The 20,505-nt window shown below is 42.6% G+C and overlaps 1 protein-coding gene across 9 annotated transcripts in view; it reads left to right on the forward strand.

Moving 5' to 3' along the window:
• ccdc138 (coiled-coil domain containing 138) overlaps window positions 1–20,505 on the forward strand; it is a 52,675-nt gene that overhangs the window by 27,129 nt on the left and 5,041 nt on the right. For all 9 annotated transcript variants that reach the window (XM_062975412.1, XM_062975415.1, XM_062975419.1 and 6 more), the window contains 3 exons: window positions 2,693–2,809; window positions 3,514–3,703; window positions 13,934–14,110. In XM_062975412.1, the coding sequence (XP_062831482.1) occupies window positions 2,693–2,809; window positions 3,514–3,703; window positions 13,934–14,110 (484 nt within the window). The remainder of the gene's footprint in view (window positions 1–2,692; window positions 2,810–3,513; window positions 3,704–13,933; window positions 14,111–20,505) is intronic.

Genomic DNA, 20,505 nt, shown 5'->3' on the forward strand with positions numbered 1-20,505 from the left:
AATCTCCCCCATTTTCTCGCCGTCTTTATTATAATCAAGATAGAAGCGCTCGGGAGGCGACTCGCCGGAGCGCCAGGATAGCTGCCAGACAATTAGATTATTAAGTCTGTTTCTCTTGGGAAAGTTTAAGGAGTCCTGCATCTGGACACAGAATAGGTTTCGTTTCTTGTTCCCCAGAGAAAGTGTTCTTTGGCGGGAAAACAAGATCCTATATAGGTGTTTGGCCGTAAAGGAATCCTTGCGGAGTCAATTCGTCGGCTTGAGGAGTGAGATCGTGTGTAGACTTCGTACTCCAGTTCCCAGATCCCGGATCAAGTTTCCAGCCCAGCCTTGTACCATGGACTTCTATGGACTCAGTTCTTGATTCATGTTTGCCTTGCTTCAAGTTGGTTCTTGCCAAGTCTCAATTCTTGCCTTGCCTTGCGTTTAAAACCACGGACCTTGCTTCTCAGATTCAAGCCTTGTTTCCCAGTTTCCTTCGGATTTACTTTAAGCCTCAAAGACTATGGACAGTTCCCCACACTATTGCTTGCCAAATAGTGTGTGTTTCGGTGAAGTGGATTATAACTTTGGACTTTAATATCACATATTGGACATTGTTTTTCTGGACTATATTTGACCTTTCCTGAAAGGTCTGCTCCTGAACTATATTCTACACTTGTTTTTACTGACTTTATATATTCCTTTAATAAAGATATTAGATAGATTCTGGCCTCTGCGCATGGTTATTGGTGCTCTGCAGCCTGGGTCCTGACAATATCAGTGCTAAAAATTCGGACAGTGTTGGTCAGAGACTGGATTTCAGTTTCTGTTTTCCCATATAGCTTCAGGTCATCCATGTACATCAAATGTGAAATTCCAGCAACACTTGGAATGGTGGAACAGATTGAACCAGAAGAAAGTGTGGCGCTTTTGCAAGAATTTGAGGAACCAGCACTTGAAACATCTGTTGAACCACCAGGAACCTTGACAGCAAGACAACAAGAGCTCAAGGATAAGATCATGGCTCATGCTGCAGCAAATGCAATAAGACAGCGGCTCCCAACTCTAAAAACAGTGCCCAAGAGACACCTGGCGCCTCTCATGAAAGATGTGAATGCAGCACTCTCCACTGTCCAAATAACATCAATTGAACAAACAAACCAGTTTGCCTACAGTGCAGCAGTGATAGTAACAGAAGAACTTGGGCTCCTACAACCAAGGCAGCCCCAAAGAAAATCGACTGGAAAACCAAAGTGGAAGGTCAGGCTAGAGTTGAAAATCAAGAAACTTAGATCAGATGCAAGTAACCTGAAAAATATGAAAGAGAGGAAACTGAAGAATGACAAAATCAAGCAATACCTGATCCGAAAGTACTGGCTGAACACCAGAAAAATTGAAGAAGCTTTGGAAATCGTGAAAGAACAAATTACAGCAACAGCCAGAAAAATTGAAAGGTATGAAGCCAGAATCATCCAGTACAGACAAAATCAACTGTTTCAATCAGACCAAAGACGGTTCTACCAGAGTCTGAACCAAACAACAGACACAGTAACCATAAAGCCAGAGAAAACTGCAACAATAAAGTTCTGGAAAGAACTTTGGGAAAATAATAAAAACTACAACAAAAACGCTGGGTGGATAAAGGGGTTTGAAGGAAAATTCTCACAGAACAAAATGGAACAGATGGAAATAACAACTGAAATGAACAGCAAATGAGTGCAAAAAGTCAAGAACTGGACATCGCCTGGTAGTGATCAACTTCATGGATTTTGGCTCAAACATCTGATTAGTTTACATGGAAAAATGGCCCAACAATTCAATGAGATGCTGCAGAAAGGAAGTATCAGTGAATGGCTAACAACTGGAAGAACATACCTGATACAAAAGGATCCAGCAAAAGGAGCAGCACCAGGAAACTACAGGCCAATAACGTGTCTGCCCACTATGTTTAAACTACTGACTGGCATCATAGCTGACAGAATTCAAGACTATCTTGAAGAAAAAAACATCTTGCCAGATGAACAGAAAGGCAACAAACGGAAAAGCAGGGGCACAAAAGAGCAGTTATTGATTGACAAAATGATTCTGGAGAACTGTAAGAGCCGAAAAGCTAATCTTCACATGACGTGGATTGACTACAAAAAGGCCTTTGACTCACTCCCACACAGCTGGATCATCAAGTGCCTGGACGCCATCGGGATTTGTAAAACAGTTGGCACCTTCATTGAAAACATGATGGAGCACTGGAAAACTGAACTGTTTGTTGGAAATGAAAGCTATGGACTTGTCAACATCAGGAGAGGAATTTTCCAGGGAGATTCATTGTCCCCTCTGCTTTTCATTATTGCCATGATCCCTCTGTCAACAATCTTACAAAAAACAAATCTCGGCTATCAAATATCTAAGAATTCTCACAAAATTATTATTATTATTATTATTATTATTATTATTATTATTATTATTATTATTATTATTATTTCTTACCCGCCTCTCCTCATGACGTGTCACAGCACAGTAAAAAACGCACAAATCCTATAAAAATCCTACAAACGCACATATTAAAATGCAGTTCCATAAAAGATACATTTCTATGAAATGCACATTAATCACACAGGACAGAGACCAAAAACATAAGACATGAGTTTAAAATTCATGCTTTCAACTTATAGGAGTCCTAATCTTTCAGTTGTGATGCTTTTGTGTTTCACAGTGTTTACCTCTGGTTGCCGAACAACTCCAGTGGATGCCCTTTGTGAATCCAAACTTGCATTTTCATGTAGTTAAATTTCTTTACTGGACTGTAAGGCAGTTGGATGGAGGGATGCAGGTGAGTAATTCATACATAACAATCTGTTTGAATTGAGAAAAGTCTGTTTCTCTCTTGGACATTTCTCCTTTTATTGACTGATTTTAGTCTGGCCTAGATGTTTACATATTAAGTATTTTTTTCTAGTTTTGATGCCATTACCTTCATAATATTTTGCTTTGATATAGAATTATCATTATTCTGTGACTAGAGAGCTAAGATAAAAAGTTTATTTTGCAGAGAGAAATAGAATTCAAACTTCATGAGAACATTGTTCTTAAGAATTCCTTCTTGATTTTAGCAATGTTTTACTATAGTGTGTATGATTTCTACCCAGTACCAAGATTAACCTATGTCACCTATATTTTTCTGCTTTGATACAAGTTTATGTAACTTGTGGAAATTTCATAATTGTTACATGAGCATTTAGTACAAATTTGCACTAGCCAGCATTTGGAGCCTCTCCTACGTTCATCAGCATATTTTTAACTGAAGTGCTGGAATACATCTCCACTTCTGGCACAGAACCATCGTTCAGAACACGATGCTGGCATATTGATTAATATACTTCATTAAACCATTATTCAGTGACCTGTCATGCTATTGAATGTTATTTGCTAATCAGTTAAATATTTAGCTGTGTTGATTATACTTTAGGACAAGTACATTATCTTTACCTTTATATGATCGAAGGTTGTTATTTACTTTTATTGGTTGTGTAACAGTATGCAACAATGACATCAACATTGAGAAGACTGGGTGAAGAGTTATTTAAAGGTGTTGTTGCTAAGGGAAATCAATATACTTCTGAAAATGCTGCTGGTACCAAACTAAAGTCAGCAGCTTTCTTCAAAAGCTGCAGTTTACCTTTAAGGATGGTGTCAACTTTAATTATAATCAAAACAGTGACACAAGGTAAGTTTTTTGCCGCATATGGCTTTTCCCAATATATTTGACATACTTATAAATTTGCCCGACCACACATTGCTGTGGCTTATGGGAATCATTTGTTGGCCATGTGGAATATTAGTGAATAGCCTTGCAGCCTCAAAGCCTGGCCATTTTCTGGAGAAGCTGGAGTAGCACCCTCAATCAAAGAGTCGCTTTGAAGCCTAGCTACTTCCTTAATAGGGGAATCCTTGTTTGGCCAGCTTGAACTGCACTGAATAGTCTTGCAGCTTAAAAGCCTGGCCGCTTTCTACATCCTTTCTAGGCCTGGTTGTATGGGACAGAATAGCCTCGTGGCTTCAGAGCTTGGGGGTTTTCTATCTAGGGGAAATCTTGGTTGGCCAGGTTGAATAGCACTGAATAGTCTCAGTGTGGCAGTATGAATGCTGCAATTAGCCACCTTGATTAGCATTTAATGGCCTTGCAGCTTCAAAGCCTGTTTGCTTCCTGCCTGGGAGAATCCTTTGTTGGGAAGTGTTAGCTGGCCCTGATTGTTTCCTCTCTGGAATTCCCAAGTTCCCTGCTTTCAGAATGTTGCTCTTTATTTACTGTCCTGGTTTAAGAGATTATATTGTTCTGTATTATTATACCACAGTAAATATTTCATATTACAGTAGAGTCTCACTTATCCACCATTCGCTTATCCAATGTTCTGGATTATCCAACGCAGTCGGCCTTCTACTAGTCAATGTTTTTGTAGTCAATGTTTTCAATACATTGTGATGTTTTGGTGCTAAATTCGTAAATACAGTAATTACTACATAGCATTACCGTGCATTGAACTACTTTTTCTGTCAAATTTGTTGTATAACATGATGTTTTGGTGCTTAATTTGTAAAATAACGTAATTTGATGTTCAATAGACTTTTCCTTAATCCCTTCTTATTATCCAACATATTTGCTTATCCAACGTTCTGCTGGGGTGTTTATGTTGGATAAGTGAGACTCTACTCTATATTTATAATCTTATATTATATGTTTAGAACTGGATTATATGAGGCTTCTTCTACACAGCTGTATAAAATGCACACTGAAGTGAATTATATGGCAGTGTGGACTCAAGATTATAAATGGGTAATATAGCCATGCGGAAGGGCCTTGAGTCTACACTGCCATATAATCCAGTTCAAATCAGATAATCTGTATTTTATAGGCAGTGTGAAAGAGGCCTGATTGAAGAGACCCTGGGTGCCATTAAATGGCAGAGTGGGTTGCTAGGAGACAAAGTGAGCGGAGCTTAGCCTTCTAACTGGCAGCAATGGGAAAGAAACAGTTATTCCTCTCCCTCTAATTAGGACTTTATTTTTCTTGGGTTTTTTAAATGTAAAAACACAGTCCGGATGACCATGTCTTTTGTGGTCAAATTTGGTGTGTTTTGGTTGTGTACTTCTGTTGTTTAAGTTAAGGGAAAAACTATCAGAACATTTTTTTATATATAGATAGAAAGAAAGAACCTACGCTTGGTTGAGATTTATAGCTGTAATAAAGAAAGAAGGTAAAGAGAAAGAGATAAGGTGTTTGCAATGAGGCCTACTTACACATTTTTCTAGACTGCTTCTTTGCCAGTCCAAAAAGGACAACAAACATAAGCCACATATAAACCTAAGAAGAATCCTACTGAATTAGGTCATTTTGGGGCTGCGTCTCCACGAATCCCCAATTAGCCAGTTTTCAAAAAACCTGTCCCTATACAAGGAGATTTCCTATGTTTGTTACTGTTTATGATCAGCAATCATTGATAAACCCATCCTCTGAGTCTGTAAAAGAAAACTTGTTTCCCAAAATATTTTCAAATATGGAATATCTTTGATAGTTTCCTTATTTGTTGGATTCATGCCTTCTACCTTTCTCCCAAAGACAGGGAATAAACCTTCATTTACATCCCTTATTTGGGTGTGTATGGCATGCATTTGCACTATAAAAGTGCATAGTTCAAATAATATATAAATTGTGTTTTGCTTTAAAGTCACGGTGCAGTAGGGGGCATCCTAACTAAGGTTTTTTGCATGCAAAAGTCATTCAGTTTATATAACAGTTCCCAAAACATAACAGTTTTGCATTATTTACCTAAGTTGTGTATTACAGAGAAGTTGCAATAAATCCAAAATTAATGTTTATTATTTTGCCAGGTAACTTATATGCATATAGATGTGCATATGCATACTGGTTGGAATGCAAACACATTCAAAAATAGTAAAGGAAACATTTTCTGATCAGATTGTTTGGAAATCAAGAGTGAATTAATATAAACTTGGCATTTTAGGATGAAGTTGTAAATACACTTAAGAGAGAAGCCTAAATCCAGTTGTCAGCCCCAGTTAGAATTCCATTTAATCAATGGAACTTAGTTAAGTGTAGATTTGTATAAATAAGCCATTCAGTTGATCCAGAAGGTAACTGTCATCATAAAAGCAGCTAGCTAGTCTTGTTTTATTCAAGTTGAAAACCAGACGGCACGCCACTGCAATGGAGTTTTAGGGCAATAAAACTTTCACAGCTTGGTTTTGCAGAATAATTGTATGCTATTCAAAACTAAATGTAACACAAATTAACATTTCACATAGAAATTCTGAAGAAGTGTTTCTTAAAGAAATTTTCAGCTTCAAGTTGAAAAGAATAAGCTTTTTGTTTGGAGCCTCAGCAAAACTGCCAGGCAAGATCTATGCCCTTTAAGTTTTTTATTTCTATTAAAGGGGCTGCCTTTGTTATATACTTCTTTAATGCAGTGTGCATTTTGAAATTTGGTAAAAATTTAATTGCAAAATATATCTTTAAACATTGTAATAACAGTGATTTCTTTCAGACTTACTTTAAATCCCTCCCTTAAGAGCAGCTGTTTTAATTTGTGGAAGAAAAACTGGAAAAGTTACAGATTTATTAACATTTTATGGACTTGAACCTTCACGGTTAAAGACATGACGAGAAACATGGAGATAGTGAAGTCATAATGTCTTGGAAATCAAACTTCATAACTCTCTGCATTTTTTGTCCTTTTGGCTCTATTATCTCTGATATTTTTCTGTGCATCATGTGTTTTTATATAATTTCGAGTATTGTATTTTAAATTTTAATGTTATTGTTAAGTTCAGTTGATATTGGAGAGTCTCCTGTAGGTAGAACGGAGTTTGTATTTAAAATTGTCCCCATCTCTAGTCTAGATTTTAAAATTAGGAAAATAATTATTTTCCTTATTCAGTACAATAAATATAATAGACCATATACTTTTCTTATTTTAGGCCTAATATTACAGATCAGGATTATCTCATAAGATTCCAGCTCCTGACTCCAAGAGATCCTTGGGAGAGTCACCCATTATGTTCGACCTAAAATACTTGCCTACTTCTATTTTTTAATCTTTTCCAGCAGGCCTACCCAGCCAGTTTTTAAGCATGAACTTTAAACTCGTCTACTTTGTTTAATCTCTGATTTGTGTGTTTTAATATGTATTTTATAGAAATTTGTTTAATATGTATCTTTTATAGAAATACATTTTATTACGTGTCGTTGTGGTATTTTAACAACATTTATGTGTTCCTTCTTCGTGGTCCCTGTGAAATGCACACATATGGGTCTCCTGCGCCTGCGCAGACAATCTCGGAATTCTCTAGAAGCTCTTAGATACAAATTGGCGGAGGCCCCGCCCAATCTCCCCTTGTAGTATAAATACCCAGTAGGAGGGGCCGACGCCCCAGTTCCTTTTTTCCACCGCTTCAGGCAATTTGGAATTTCTCTGTGCTCGTTGTTAAATTGACTGATCTTCGGATTTTGACCTTGGACTGGACTCTGACTACTCTTCACTCACGTTTAGGACTCTGTTGCTCCTGATTGACCGGACCGTTTGACCACGCTTTACCTCAGGCCAGTTTTCCCCCTGCAGGCCAGTGACCGCCTGCCCTTCCGTTCTACCTTGAGGATGGCAGCCTTGTTTAAAAAGTGCTCTCAATGTGGGGGAAAGCTCCCAGACACAGACGGGCACGCTATGTGTCTCCTCTGTTTGGGTGAGGGCCATGCGGCTCGATCCTGTTTGATCTGCCAATCTTTTACTCCTCAAGCGAGGAAGAACCGCGAAACGCGGCTCAAAGCGCTCCTTTATGAGCAAGCGCTTCTCCCCCCTCCTTCCGTAGCTCCCAAGAGGGCGGCTTCTGAACCTCCCGGCCCACCATCCACTGGGGTGACGTCCCCTATGACTCAGGCGACACACTCACCTTTGGAACCGGTCCCTCCAGCAGCTGCTCCCCCTTCGAAGAAGGCCAAAGCCAAAAAGCAAAAGGCTCCCTCCACGGGAAGTAAAAGTTTAAAAAAATTGGAAGCGAATAAGCCGCAGGCCCCTGCTGCACCGCCGAACCAGCCGCTCGCCTCATTGCCGGAGACGGCCCTCTCCGAGGGTCAAGCCTCGGCCTCAATTTTTTCTCTGCCGCAGTCGGGTTCCATCGGCCTGGACGGGTTTCCCCCAGTCCTCGACCTCATGGCTCTAGCTCCTCCCCTGTCATCAGAGGGAGTGGATGCGAGCGCGGACGGGGGCTATATAACCACGCCCCCAACGCCTCCTCTCGGGGCCGAGATTGATGCTTCCCAACAACCTATACCATCGGTTTCGACTACTTCTTGCCAGCAGATGGCGCATGCCCCCCTTGCGATGCCGGACGCAAGCGCCCCTGCATCGGTTCCTATACCCTCTCCGCCTAGGGAGAGATCTGCTTCAAGATGGTCTCGCCAGCATCGATCTCGGAGGGGAGGGCGCCGCTCCCCCTCCTCGAGCTCATGGAGCTCTGGTTCCAGCCCAGCTCCAGGCCCTCGATCCCGGAGCACATCTCACCGGCGCTCAACTTACGCATCGAGGTCTTCCTCCCCTTACTATTATTTTCAGGGTGATCCTATTTACACCCGTGATTTTTTTCGTGCATTTGCACCTCATCGCCATGGGCGCCACCATTCTGCCTCTAGAGTGTATTCTCGTCACCATCATGGGGAAGGAGGAAGAGGGGCTCTGGCTATTCCACCCACGGTACCATGTCCCCCACCTGACTCCAGTGTGATTCCAAATCAACCCCTCCCTCCCTTGTCGAGTCTTGCAGCTCCGGCCCAGGCCCCATTGGCCCCACCCCAGCCCGTGACCAACCTACCCGGGGCACAAGTTCCTCAGGCAGCTCAGTTCTCCCATGCTGCAGACGTTGGGACCGGCCCGGATTCAGACTCCTCCTCGGAACCTCAGGAGCCTCATGCCTCAGTTGATGTACCAACGGTGGAGGTTGACTCACCTGAAGAGATGCGTAGTTTCTCCTCTTTAGTTTCGCGTCTCGCCAAAGCCTTGAACTTACCTACTCCACAGGCTCCTACTATGGTTGAGGATCCGGTTTTTTCCAGGGAGCAACAGCAAACCCCAGCGACCACACCCCTTCCTACCTTGCCGTTTCTGCTTCAACTGCTCAAGGCCCCAAACGTGGCCCCTTCACTGATCCCAGCAATATCAAAGAAAGCGGACAACCTATATCGCATTGATTTATCTTCCGCAGAATGGTTGGGTAAGCATCCCAAGCCAAACTCTGTAGTGGTAGATGTGTCACAACCTCGCCCCTCCTCACGTTCTCAGCCTACTCCATCAGACAAGGAAGGGAAAAAGTTGGACGCTATGGGCCGTAAGATATACTCCTCAGCGGGACTCTTTGCACGCCTAGCCCACTACGGGGCATACATGGGAGCTTACCAGATTTACCTCTGGAATAAAATTGCCCCATATCTTGATCGGCTACCACCAGAAGAACTACGTCTAGCTAAAGCCTTCAAACAAGAAGCGTGCCAGCTAGCGGATTCTCAAAAGGAGTTAGCAAAGCATACCGCTGATTCCGCGGTATGCCTTGAGACGTCATGCCTGGCTGCGTTCGTCGGGCCTTTCTTCTGCGGCCAGGGCGGCGATCGAAGACCTACCACTTGATGAATCCGGTTTATTCAACCCGAACACGGACTCCAATCTGGAACATACCCATCAAATGCGCCAAACGGCTCATAGATTCGGCCTCCCTTCGCAGTATCCCAACCAGCTGCGCCGCTGGCCCGCTTATACTCCCTTGCCACGTAGACGTGCTAGCCCGGCCTCTGTGGGTCAGAGGCCCCGCATCTCGGTCCAACCGTCTACTTCAAGAAGACCCAGCTCTTCGTCCAGACGCCGACAATCGGGTAGGCCCAGACAACCTTATGCCCCGAAACGGCGCGTTTAGCCGACCAGAAACGGGAAGTCAGGGATCGGCCTCAGCCGCAAATCCCTGTGTTTTTCTTGGTTCTTGTTCAGTGTTTTCAGTTCCTCCCCCTACCCGGGTTCCTGAACACTCCTTGCGTGCCAATACCCCTGGGACAGATGGTTTGTTCTTCCCAATTTCGTACCGGGACCGCCTTTCCCCTTTCTGGGACGTCTGAAATCGCATCACTTCAGATAGATGGGTTCTTGACATCATTGACAGAGGCTATGCCATTGAATTCGAGAGCTTACCCCCTACGGGACTCATTCGAACCACAGCCCCTTCAGAACCTTTGTTGGAGGAAGTACATACCCTCCTAGCAAAAGGAGCTATTGAACCCTTAGCAAACTCAGACCTTCATAGATGCTATTTCTCCAGGTATTTCCTGGTCCCCAAGAGGGGCGGCGGCCTTCGACCCATTCTAGACCTCCGAGGGGTAAACCTTTTTATCAAACCACGCATGTTTCGCATGATCACACTTCCCATGGTTCTCTCCCTTATTCACAAAGGTTCTTGGTTTGCTACGGTTGACCTTAAAGATGCTTATTTCCATATCGGAATTAGGCCGTCACACCGCAGATTTCTCAGTTTCAAAGTTGGACACAATTGTTTTTGTTTCAATGTTTTACCGTTTGGGCTGTCCACGGCACCAAGAGTCTTCTCTAAGTGCATGGCAGTAGTTGCGGCTTTCCTTCGTCAGCAGGGAGTCGTTGTGTACCCCTACATTGACGACTGGCTCCTGGTAGCGAACTCTAGGTCTCAACTGCTGTCTCATATTGACCAAACCTTGTCTCTCCTCCAGGGCCTTGGTTTGGTCGTAAACCAGGAAAAGTCTTCCCTTCAGCCATCCCAGCGTATCCGCTTTATTGGTGCCCTCATCGATTCTTTGCGAGAAAAAGCATTTTACCAGACGATCGCTTCACCGCCATGACCGCTGTGTTTCACAAGATCCTTTATTCCAACTGCGTCCGTGCCAGCGTTGTCCAGTCGGCTTTGGGCCATATGGCCTCTACGACCTCTGTCACGCCTTTTGCCAGGCTAAGAATGCGTCCACTCCAAAAATGGTTTCTGTCAGTTTTCAACGCCCTCCACGACAGTCCAAAGACAATACTGGTCGTCCCGGAACCCGTGCGAGACTCCCTGTCCTGGTGGATGCGTGGACACAATGTCCAGAAGGGCATGCCCTTCCGCAGCCCAAGACCCTCCAAGACCTTAACGATAGACGCCTCGGCTGGGGCGCCCATATGGACGACCTGACCATTCGAGGCATTTGGTCATCAGAAGAACAGCGCCGTCACATCAACTACCTCGAGATGCTTGCCGTTCAGAAAGCGCTAAGGGCCTTCGAGCCCAGACTCTCCGGCCATGTCGTTCGTCTCCTTACCAACAACACCACAACAAAGTTCTATATCAACAAGCAGGGAGGGACTCGATCCCGCAACCTGATAGGGCTAACACTCCAAATTTGGGATTGGTGCATACTCCGGAGAATCCACCTCTCCGCTCTTTACCTTCCGGGAAAAGACAACTCGTTAGCCGACGCTCTGAGCAGAGCCCCCAACTCCTCTCACGAGTGGCAATTACACAGGCAAGAACTGGAGAGCATCTTCAAAACCTGGGGCCAACCAACCGTGGACCTATTCGCTGCCCCCGAAAACGCTCAGTGCGCCCTCTTTTGCGCCCGTCTTCCCCAGGACAAGACATCGGGATGTCTGGGGGACGCTTTCCTTTACACATGGGCTCCCGGTCTGCTCTACGCGTTTCCTCCCATCCCCCTGATAGCACGAACCCTGTCCAAACTGCTGGAGGATGGAGCGGAGTGCATATTGATAACCCCTTGGTGGCCTCGACAACCGTGGTTCGGGCCCCTTCTCCAAGCATCACGAGGGGATTTCATACACCTTCGACACAGGCCGGATATACTCACGACACAAGAGGGTCAGGTACGACACCCGGACGCCAAGGCACTCCGTCTCACTGCTTGGAGAATTCGACCATAATAGATCTCCCTGATCCGGTGAGACTTATTGTCGATGCGGCACATAAAGCTTCCACCAGAAGATCCTACACTTTCAAGTGGAAAAGTTTTTGCACCTTCACTGAACAGGCTGGTGTCGACCCTTCGTCGGCTTCTACCACAACAATACTGAATTTTCTGTTATCCCTGTCACAGAGGGGCCTCTCACTCTCCGCCATAAAGTGCTATTTAGCAGCCATCTCCTGGTTTCGCTGGAAGGCTGGACAACCATCCTGTTTTGTTGATCCTTTAATTCGAATGTTTCTCAAAGGACATAAAAATCTCTACCCACCGGTTCATCCACCTGCTCCAGCATGGAGTCTGGAACTGGTCTTGTCGCAATTGTCCAAACCTCCTTTTGAGCCAATGGCGACGATAGACCTACAACATCTTTCGTGGAAGACGGCCTTTCTGGTCGCTATCACTACAGCAAGACGAGCCAGTGAGCTCTGTGCGCTGAGAGCGGATGAGCCTTACCTTCGTTTCCATAAGGATAAGGCTGTTCTCCGCATGGACATCACTTTCTTACCAAAAGTGGTATCTCATTTTCATCTATCTCAGGACATAGTACTACCTGCCTTCTTTCAGTCCCCATCGACTCCCCTGGAGCGCTCCCTCCACGCCTTGGATGCGCGAAGGGCCCTCGCCTTCTACGTTGAGCGGACTCGCCCACATAGGAAGTCGCCTCGGCTCTTTGTCAGATACCGTCAGGACTCCATGGGCTCCCCTATCACTCCACAACGGTTGTCATCCTGGATCGCTGCGACCATACGTCTAGCCTACCAACTTGCGGGTCGGGATCCGCCTACAACGGTGAAGGCGCACTCCACGAGGGCAGTAGCCACGTCCCGTGCCTTCCAGAAGGGCATTCCTTTGGAAGATATATGTCGGGCAGCTACCTGGGCGACGCCGCTCACCTTTGTGTCGCACTACAAACTGGACGCCTTTTCCAGGAAAGACGCTGCCTTCGGAAGGGCAGTCCTGTCTGCTTGTGTGGCATGACGCCCACCATTCCAGGTTGGTAGCTTGTCAGTCACCCATGTGTGTGCATTTCACAGGGACCACGAAGAAGGAAGAATGGGTTGCTTACCTGTAACCATGTTTCTTCGAGTGGTCACCTGTGAAATCCACACATCCCCACCCATCCTCCCCGCAGCACGTCATGCCTCAGTTCTGGCTGCCTTTGCGGCGGTGGAACTGGGGTGTCGGCCCCTCCTACTGGGTATTTATACTACAAGGGGAGATTGGGCGGGGACTCCGCCAATTTGTATCTAAGAGCTTCTAGAGAATTCCGAGATTGTCTGCGCAGGCGCAGGAGACCCATATGTGTGGATTTCACAGGCGACCACTCGAAGAAACATGGTTATAGGTAAGCAACCCATTCTTTTAATAATTCTGTAACCCGCCACAAGGAGGAGCAAGTAAGAAATAATAGTAATAATAATAATAATAGTATTTTAATGCTATTTATCTAGATTTTTTTGCTATTTTCTCAATTCTGAAAATACCTTGCACAATAACTAGCTACCAGCCTTTGCATTTTGGATGCTAGTTATGCCCACAAAAAGAAAGAAAATCACATGGGCTGCAGTTAGCATCACTTTCAAATGGCTAACAAATTCTGTTACCTTGTTTGAAGGACAGTCTAGTTAAACTCTGAAAAGTGATACTGTAATTGTCAAAAGTTTAACATTTTGAGATTGTTTGGTTTAATTAAATACAATAAGAAGTGTATTGTAAGGTGATTTAACTCAAGTTAGCATTTCTAATCTGTTTGACACAGTTAAAGAGAAAAGTTATGCGTTAAATAAAATGTCAGACTAGAGATGTTTTGATATCTCATTTTAATATTATACATATATTATTAACTTACGTATAACTGTTTGATTACGAGGGTAAGAATAATGAGGTACAATTTTAATATTTAAATTTGAATGTATTTTCCAGCTGATTACTTAGCTCAAGCCTTTGATTCACTTTGCATTGATCTGAAGACAGATGAAGGAAAGGCCTTGTTTTTAGACTACGAAGCAGTGCCTATTATATTGAGCCATATACGAATATCAAGTAAAGGCCTTCTTTCCAATGCCATTGATAGTTTACTTCAAATGACAACAGAATCCAGTAAGTGCATTGAATCTTTTTGTAATACTTGCTCATGTTATGTAACTGGCTTAAAAGTATGAAAGTTGAAATAATCATTTTCATAGAATACTTGCTCATCCATTAATAAATAAGAACTATTTCCAGTCAAGCAAACAAGCAATATTCTTAAAAAGTTTGTTCCTCCCCAAGTTTGGGTTTGTTAATTTTGAAGACAGGTAAGTTAGTAAATAAATATATATTTTCAGGACATTCTTTTACTTTTCACAGTGAAACAAAATAAAGTGAGGAGAATATAAACATGTCAAGTCCTTTTAAACACATTTTTATAATAAGCATGAAGCTGAAGTGAAGTGAGTTGAATAAGATCATTTTTCCCTTTTTCAGGATATAGCTGACCTAGAATTCTTAGTAACTTCATGTAATGATCAAAAGGAAAATAAGAATATAGAAATAAGGCTCAACCACCGCATATAATAGCCCTGAAACTCAGTGTGGTATAATGTGTTTTGGACTGGGATTCTGTATGAGCAGGGTTTACATCTTCACTTGGAAACCATTGGGTAATGCTGAATGACCTGGGAGAAGTCACATTCTTGTGACCTAAGAGGAAGGCAAGGCAAATCTTCTTTGTACAAATCTTGTAAGACAAACGTGTGATAGGGCGTCCTTAGGCTTGTCATAAATCAGAAATAACTGCATATTTATAATGATTTGGGATCAGGGATATAATCATTATTTCACTGGAAAGCCTTTGCCACCTCACCATAACACATCCATGCCCATTTGTTACAGGCAGCCTTGCAAATAAACCCCAGTGTCCTCATCTACACTGCCATGTAATGCAGTTTCAGAATGCAGATTAACTACATTGAACTGGATTATATGGCAGTATAGACGGATATAGTCCAATTCAGTGCAGTTCAGTCTGCATTATATGAGTCTGTACTGACCACATAATACATCTCAAACTGCATTATATGGCAGCGTAGATGGGGCCAGTGTGGATATGTTCCTATGGCACCATTTGAACACTTCACAATTAGGAGTGTACATTTAAGAATGCAAGGCTTCCACTTACTTTAGTTTAAGGCCTTATTAAGGAGTGCAGTTCATGGATACTGGATGCTCCCTAAAGTCAGGCCTAGACACGTAAATCTAGAGTATTTATGTAAGACAACTTATTAATCTGAACCCATCTTACTTGATAAAGTCTTTGTTGTGTGAAGAAGTTTCTGAATGGTTAATAAAGGCATATTTTCTGTCTCAGACTTGTATGTCCATCCATGTAACTATCTACCAAGATAAATTATATGTATTCAGGTTAGCTTTGCACAGTTTTAATTTCAGATACATATATGGCTGCTTGAAGGAATGATCTGTATCGTATCCTTCAGTTTAAGCAACAGCATTGTCCAGTTTTTGGCTTCAGTAGGATGTAATCATGCCTCTAAATTATTTGCTTCTGGTTGTACTCTTCCAGAGTACTTAGAAAGATTTCCAGATGTGCCCACAGCCAAAGAGAATAATAATTCTTCATTAAAGACTACAGCAAGTTGAACTAAAAGACTGACTACTCTGTGCATTCCTATGCAAACTAACCTGCTAGATTTTCCACTAAGATAAATTTCTGCTATGAACTCATCCTACGCTTTCTGCCTAGAGTGATTATGCTGTTTTATCTTAACCAGGAAGCATTTTGCTTTTAATCTTTAGCCCCCTACATGCTAATGTCAAGAGAGCAGTTTTAAACATTTCATCTGGTGTTGGAAGCACTTTCATTTTATGTCAATCTCACAAAAATGCAGGAAGATGCAACCATTACTGTACTAGCTTTGACAAACTTTTCTGCAGCTCATACTGAACGTTCACAGCTACCTCCTTAACACTTTATGCATTATTTTGCTACTGAGCATGCATATGCTAAGCCACATATGATACATGTTTTATAACATTTGGGCATATGTGAAATCTCTTGCATATACATCTAAATCTCAACCTAGGTATCATTAAAACATGTGTGCTGTTAGCCCTATACGGACATATCCTAGTTAGCAAAGCCTTTGAAAAAGAAACTCTTTTAGATAAAGCGTTTTAATGCCCATGTTGCTCTCTCCATTTTTTTTCTTGTGCTTTCTCCAGCTGGAAGATTATTATTAGCATAAATACGAGGAGGAGGATGGATGGTGGGAGAAAAAAACTTCAGCACCATGTCTGCAATAAAATAATTGGATTCTGCTCTAGTTGATCCTGCTGTAGCTCAGTTTGTCTTCACAGTCCCTTATTGCAGGGTTTTTTACATTTTTCCCAATCGCAACCCTTTTTCATCTGAGAAATTTTATGTGACTCCAGGTATATGGATATGCTCCATGTTACATTGCCCTCCATCCCTAATTTTGTCTTCCGACTTACTTTATCCATCAGTCCTATCCTCAAAATTTATTTGCACAAGTCCGCGCGCCCATGCCCAGAAACCGATGGTTATTTCAGGTCCATTGATTGTTGGTTCAGTGGTTGCCTTATATTCTGTTATAATGTTGTTGTTGTTTTATGAAATTGTTTTATGTATCTCAGTGTTTTATTTTAATTATATTGCTCAGGCTTATCCCCATGTAAGCCGCCCCGAGGCCCTTCGGGAAAATGGAGGCAGGGTACAAAAATAAAATAATATTAATAATATAAAATACAGTAGGGTCTCACTTATCCAACATAAACGGGCCGGCAGAATGTTGGATAAGCAAATATGTTGGATAATTAGGAGGCATTTAGGAAAAGCCTATTAAACATCAAATTAGGTTATGATTTTACAAATTAAGCACCAAAACATCATGTTATACAACAAATTTGACAGAAAAAGTAGTTCAATACGCAGTAATGTTATGTAGTAATTACTGTATTTACGAATTTAGCACCAAAATATCATGATGTATTGAAAACATTGACTACAAAATGCGTTGGATAATCCAGAACGTTGGATAAGTGAGACTCTACTGTAGGTATAAAATCAAGTCTTTGCTAAACAGGCTGATTTTCCTTTTTTGTGGAGTACAGCTGAAACATTTTCTACAGAGTCCACTATAAACAGTGCACATTATTGCTAACAGATTTGTGTAAATAGGTGGTGTCCAGAAACCTTTTACTGTTGCCAATTTTTTCATGACTCCAACAATGAGCTAAGGGGACTGTATTTGTGGTTGGGACCCACACTTGAACATTTCTGAACAGCAAAACAGTGAAAAGAGTAGAAAAATCTGCTTTCACCAGCAATGCCCAACAAATATCTATAAGTAGGACCACCAGAATGGAAATCAAAAGAAAAGTGGAAACTGGTGAAAGGAAAAAGTCATCACTGGATGCTCGTTGGAAGAGTCCTTCAGCTGATCTCTGTAAAACTCAAAATGTTTTAATTTACTTATGTAATGCTTAACTGACCTGGTTGTTTCATTTCACATGTGCTGTTTTTTGTTTGAAAAAGAAAGAGTGCTGAAAAGATTTGAAGTGCTCTTATTTTTCATGGTGTAGAAACCTGTCCCCATTCTTTTTATTATTTTTGCTTCTGGTGTTACATTTACTCTTAAAGAAATAATAGCCAAGAAACTACTTCATTAATTGAGGTATATCTGAATATTGTGGTGAAGAACAAGTTTATACATGTACATCAAAAACATAATGTAGCTTTCTTTGCAGCTGGAGAACATGAAGATAAAGAGAGGAAGAGGCTGAAAAGCCTGAAAAGCAGCAGAACTGAGTTGAGTGTGAAGGATGGAATATTCTCTGATGGCTTTAATAGGAGAGGGGGTGTTGTGCTTCAGATAGCACATAGGGGATCATGCTGGTGAAGACTAATCGAATGATGTGTTCATTCTGTCAACTGACAAAGCTCCCCTTCTGCTGAAACAGCTTCAGCAGACTACAACTCCCAGAAATCCTAACAGCTGGTAAACTGGTTGGGATTTCTGGGAGTTGTAGGCCAAAACACCTGGGGACCCACAGGTTGAGAACCACTGCATTAAGGCCAGTGCTGAAAGTTTATCTCAGGTCCTGACTGAAGAGGAAACAAAATACTCTGGAAATTGTAAGCAACAGGGCTTTCAGCATTATCACAACCTGCATGGCCATCAGCATATTCTGCCTGACCATCCCCCCTCCTTTGAAAGAGGAAGTTCAGTTACAATTGATTGAGTTATTGTTGGAAAGGAGATGGCACATTCTGCTACGGTATCTGGTAATTTGGCAGTATTTTCTGGTAATGCGACCACCAACATTTGCAAGGCAGCGATCTGGACTACTCATCTTTCTTCATCCAACATTACAAGATTGACAAGTTCCTGTGAGCAGATGCCACCTTTATAAGAAGGGTGCTACAGGAGGTGGTTAAGGACTAGTACACAGTCAATTCCCTTCCTTATACCACATATTAAGGGTTTGGGTTTGTGCCAAGTTATGGGTATTCTTCCTCTCACCAATCCAGAGAATGCCACATTGTATACTTAGTATGAAGGTGCATTCTGGGCTATTGGAAAGGAATCTACTCCCTCCCATTGTGACTTCTGAACCTGTATCTTGGTTCAATGAACTGCATCCTGTGGTAAGAACAACTTTGCCCATTGGGAGGAAAAGGGGATGAGTAATTTACTCCAGCCTCTGCCTGCACCCATTACCAGTGTTTCATTTCTGATAGACTAACCTTGAGGGAAACTTACCTTGTCATAAAAATAGTTCTCCATCAGTTCTTAAAATATCCATGCCTGTAAAAACACCCTTACTCATAGTTCAAACCCCCTATGAAGAAAAGTGTTCTGTTTATTTCAGAGGTTCTACATGGGCCACAAGTGGAGAATGCACTTGATCTAAAGTGACTTAAGAAGAATTGATTTTATGGCTTTGGATTTCATAGAATCATGGAATAGTAGAGTTGGAAGAGACCTCATGGGCCATCCAGTCCAACCCCCTGCTAAGAAGCAGGAAATCTCATTCAAAGCACCCCCGACAGATGGCCATCCAGCCTCTGCTTAAAAGCCTCCAAAGAAGGAGCCTCCACCACGGCCCGGGGGAGAGAGTTCCCCTGTCGAACAGCTCTCACAGTGAGGAAGTTCTTCCTGATGTTCAGGTGGAATCTCCTTTCCTGTAGTTTGAAGCCATTGTTCCGTGTCCTAGTCTGCAGGGCAGCAGAAAATAAGCTTGCTCCCTCCTCCCTATGACTTCCCTTCACGTATTTGTACATGGCTATCATGTCTCCTCTCAGCCTTCTCTTCTGCAGGCTAAACATGCCCAGCTCTTTAAGCCACTCCTCATAGGGCTTGTTCTCCAGACCCTTAATCATTTTAGTCGCCCTCCTCTGGACGCTTTCCAGCTTGTCAACATCTCCCTTCAACTGCGGTGCCCAAAATTGGACACAGTATTCCAGGTGTGGTCTGACCAAGGCAGAATAGAGGGGGAGCATGACTTCCCTGGATCTAAACGCTATTCCCCTATTGATGCAGGCCAGAATCCCGTTGGCTTTTTTAGCTGCCGTATCACATTGTTGGCTCATGTTTAACTTGTTGTCCACGAGGACTCCAAGGTCTTTTTCGCACACACTGCTGTCTAGCCAGGCGTCCCCCATTCTGTATCTTTGATTTCCATTTTTTCTGCCGAAGTGAAGTATCTTGCATTTGTCCCTGTTGAACTTCATTTTCTTAGTTTCGGCCCATCTCTCTAGTCTGTCAAGATCGTTTTGAATTCTGCTCCTGTCTTCCGGAGTGTTAGCTATCCCTCCCAGTTTTGTGTCATCTGCAAACTTGATGATCGTGCCTTCTAACCCTTCATCTAAGTTGTTAATAAAGATGTTGAACAGAACCGGGCCCAGGACGGAGCCCTGTGGCACTCCACTTGTCACTTCTTTCCAAGATGAAGATGACGCATTGGTGAGCACCCTTTGGGTTCGTTTGCTTAGCCAATTACAGATCCACCTAACCGTAGTTTTGTCTAGCCCACATTTTACTAGTTTGTTTGCCAGAAGGTCGTGGGGGACTTTGTTGAAGGCCTTACTGAAATCCAGGTAGGCTACATCCACAGCATTCCCTGTATCGACCCAACTCGTAACTCTATCGAAAAAAGAGATCAGATTAGTCTGGCATGACTTGTTTTTGGTAAATCCGTGTTGACTATTAGCAATGACCGCATTTGTTTCTAAGTGTTTTCTTTTCTCCTCTGAATCCCAGGTTAACAAAAAATTGGCTGGTCGTGATCTGCCCTAAGCTTTACTGTTTCAGGAAGAAATTTGTGTTTATATAATGCTTCATACTCTCTAAAGAAACACACTCATTTTAGCTTTTGCAAGATAACATATATGCATAAGTATACAGATTATAGGAATTTGGTCATTAGTTTTTATTGAGTATGGCTTTGCACAAGCTTCTCATTAAAAATTTAAG

The sequence above is a fragment of the Anolis carolinensis genome, chromosome 3, assembly GCF_035594765.1.
Source record: "Anolis carolinensis isolate JA03-04 chromosome 3, rAnoCar3.1.pri, whole genome shotgun sequence".
NCBI classification, from domain to species: Eukaryota; Metazoa; Chordata; class Lepidosauria; order Squamata; family Dactyloidae; genus Anolis; species Anolis carolinensis.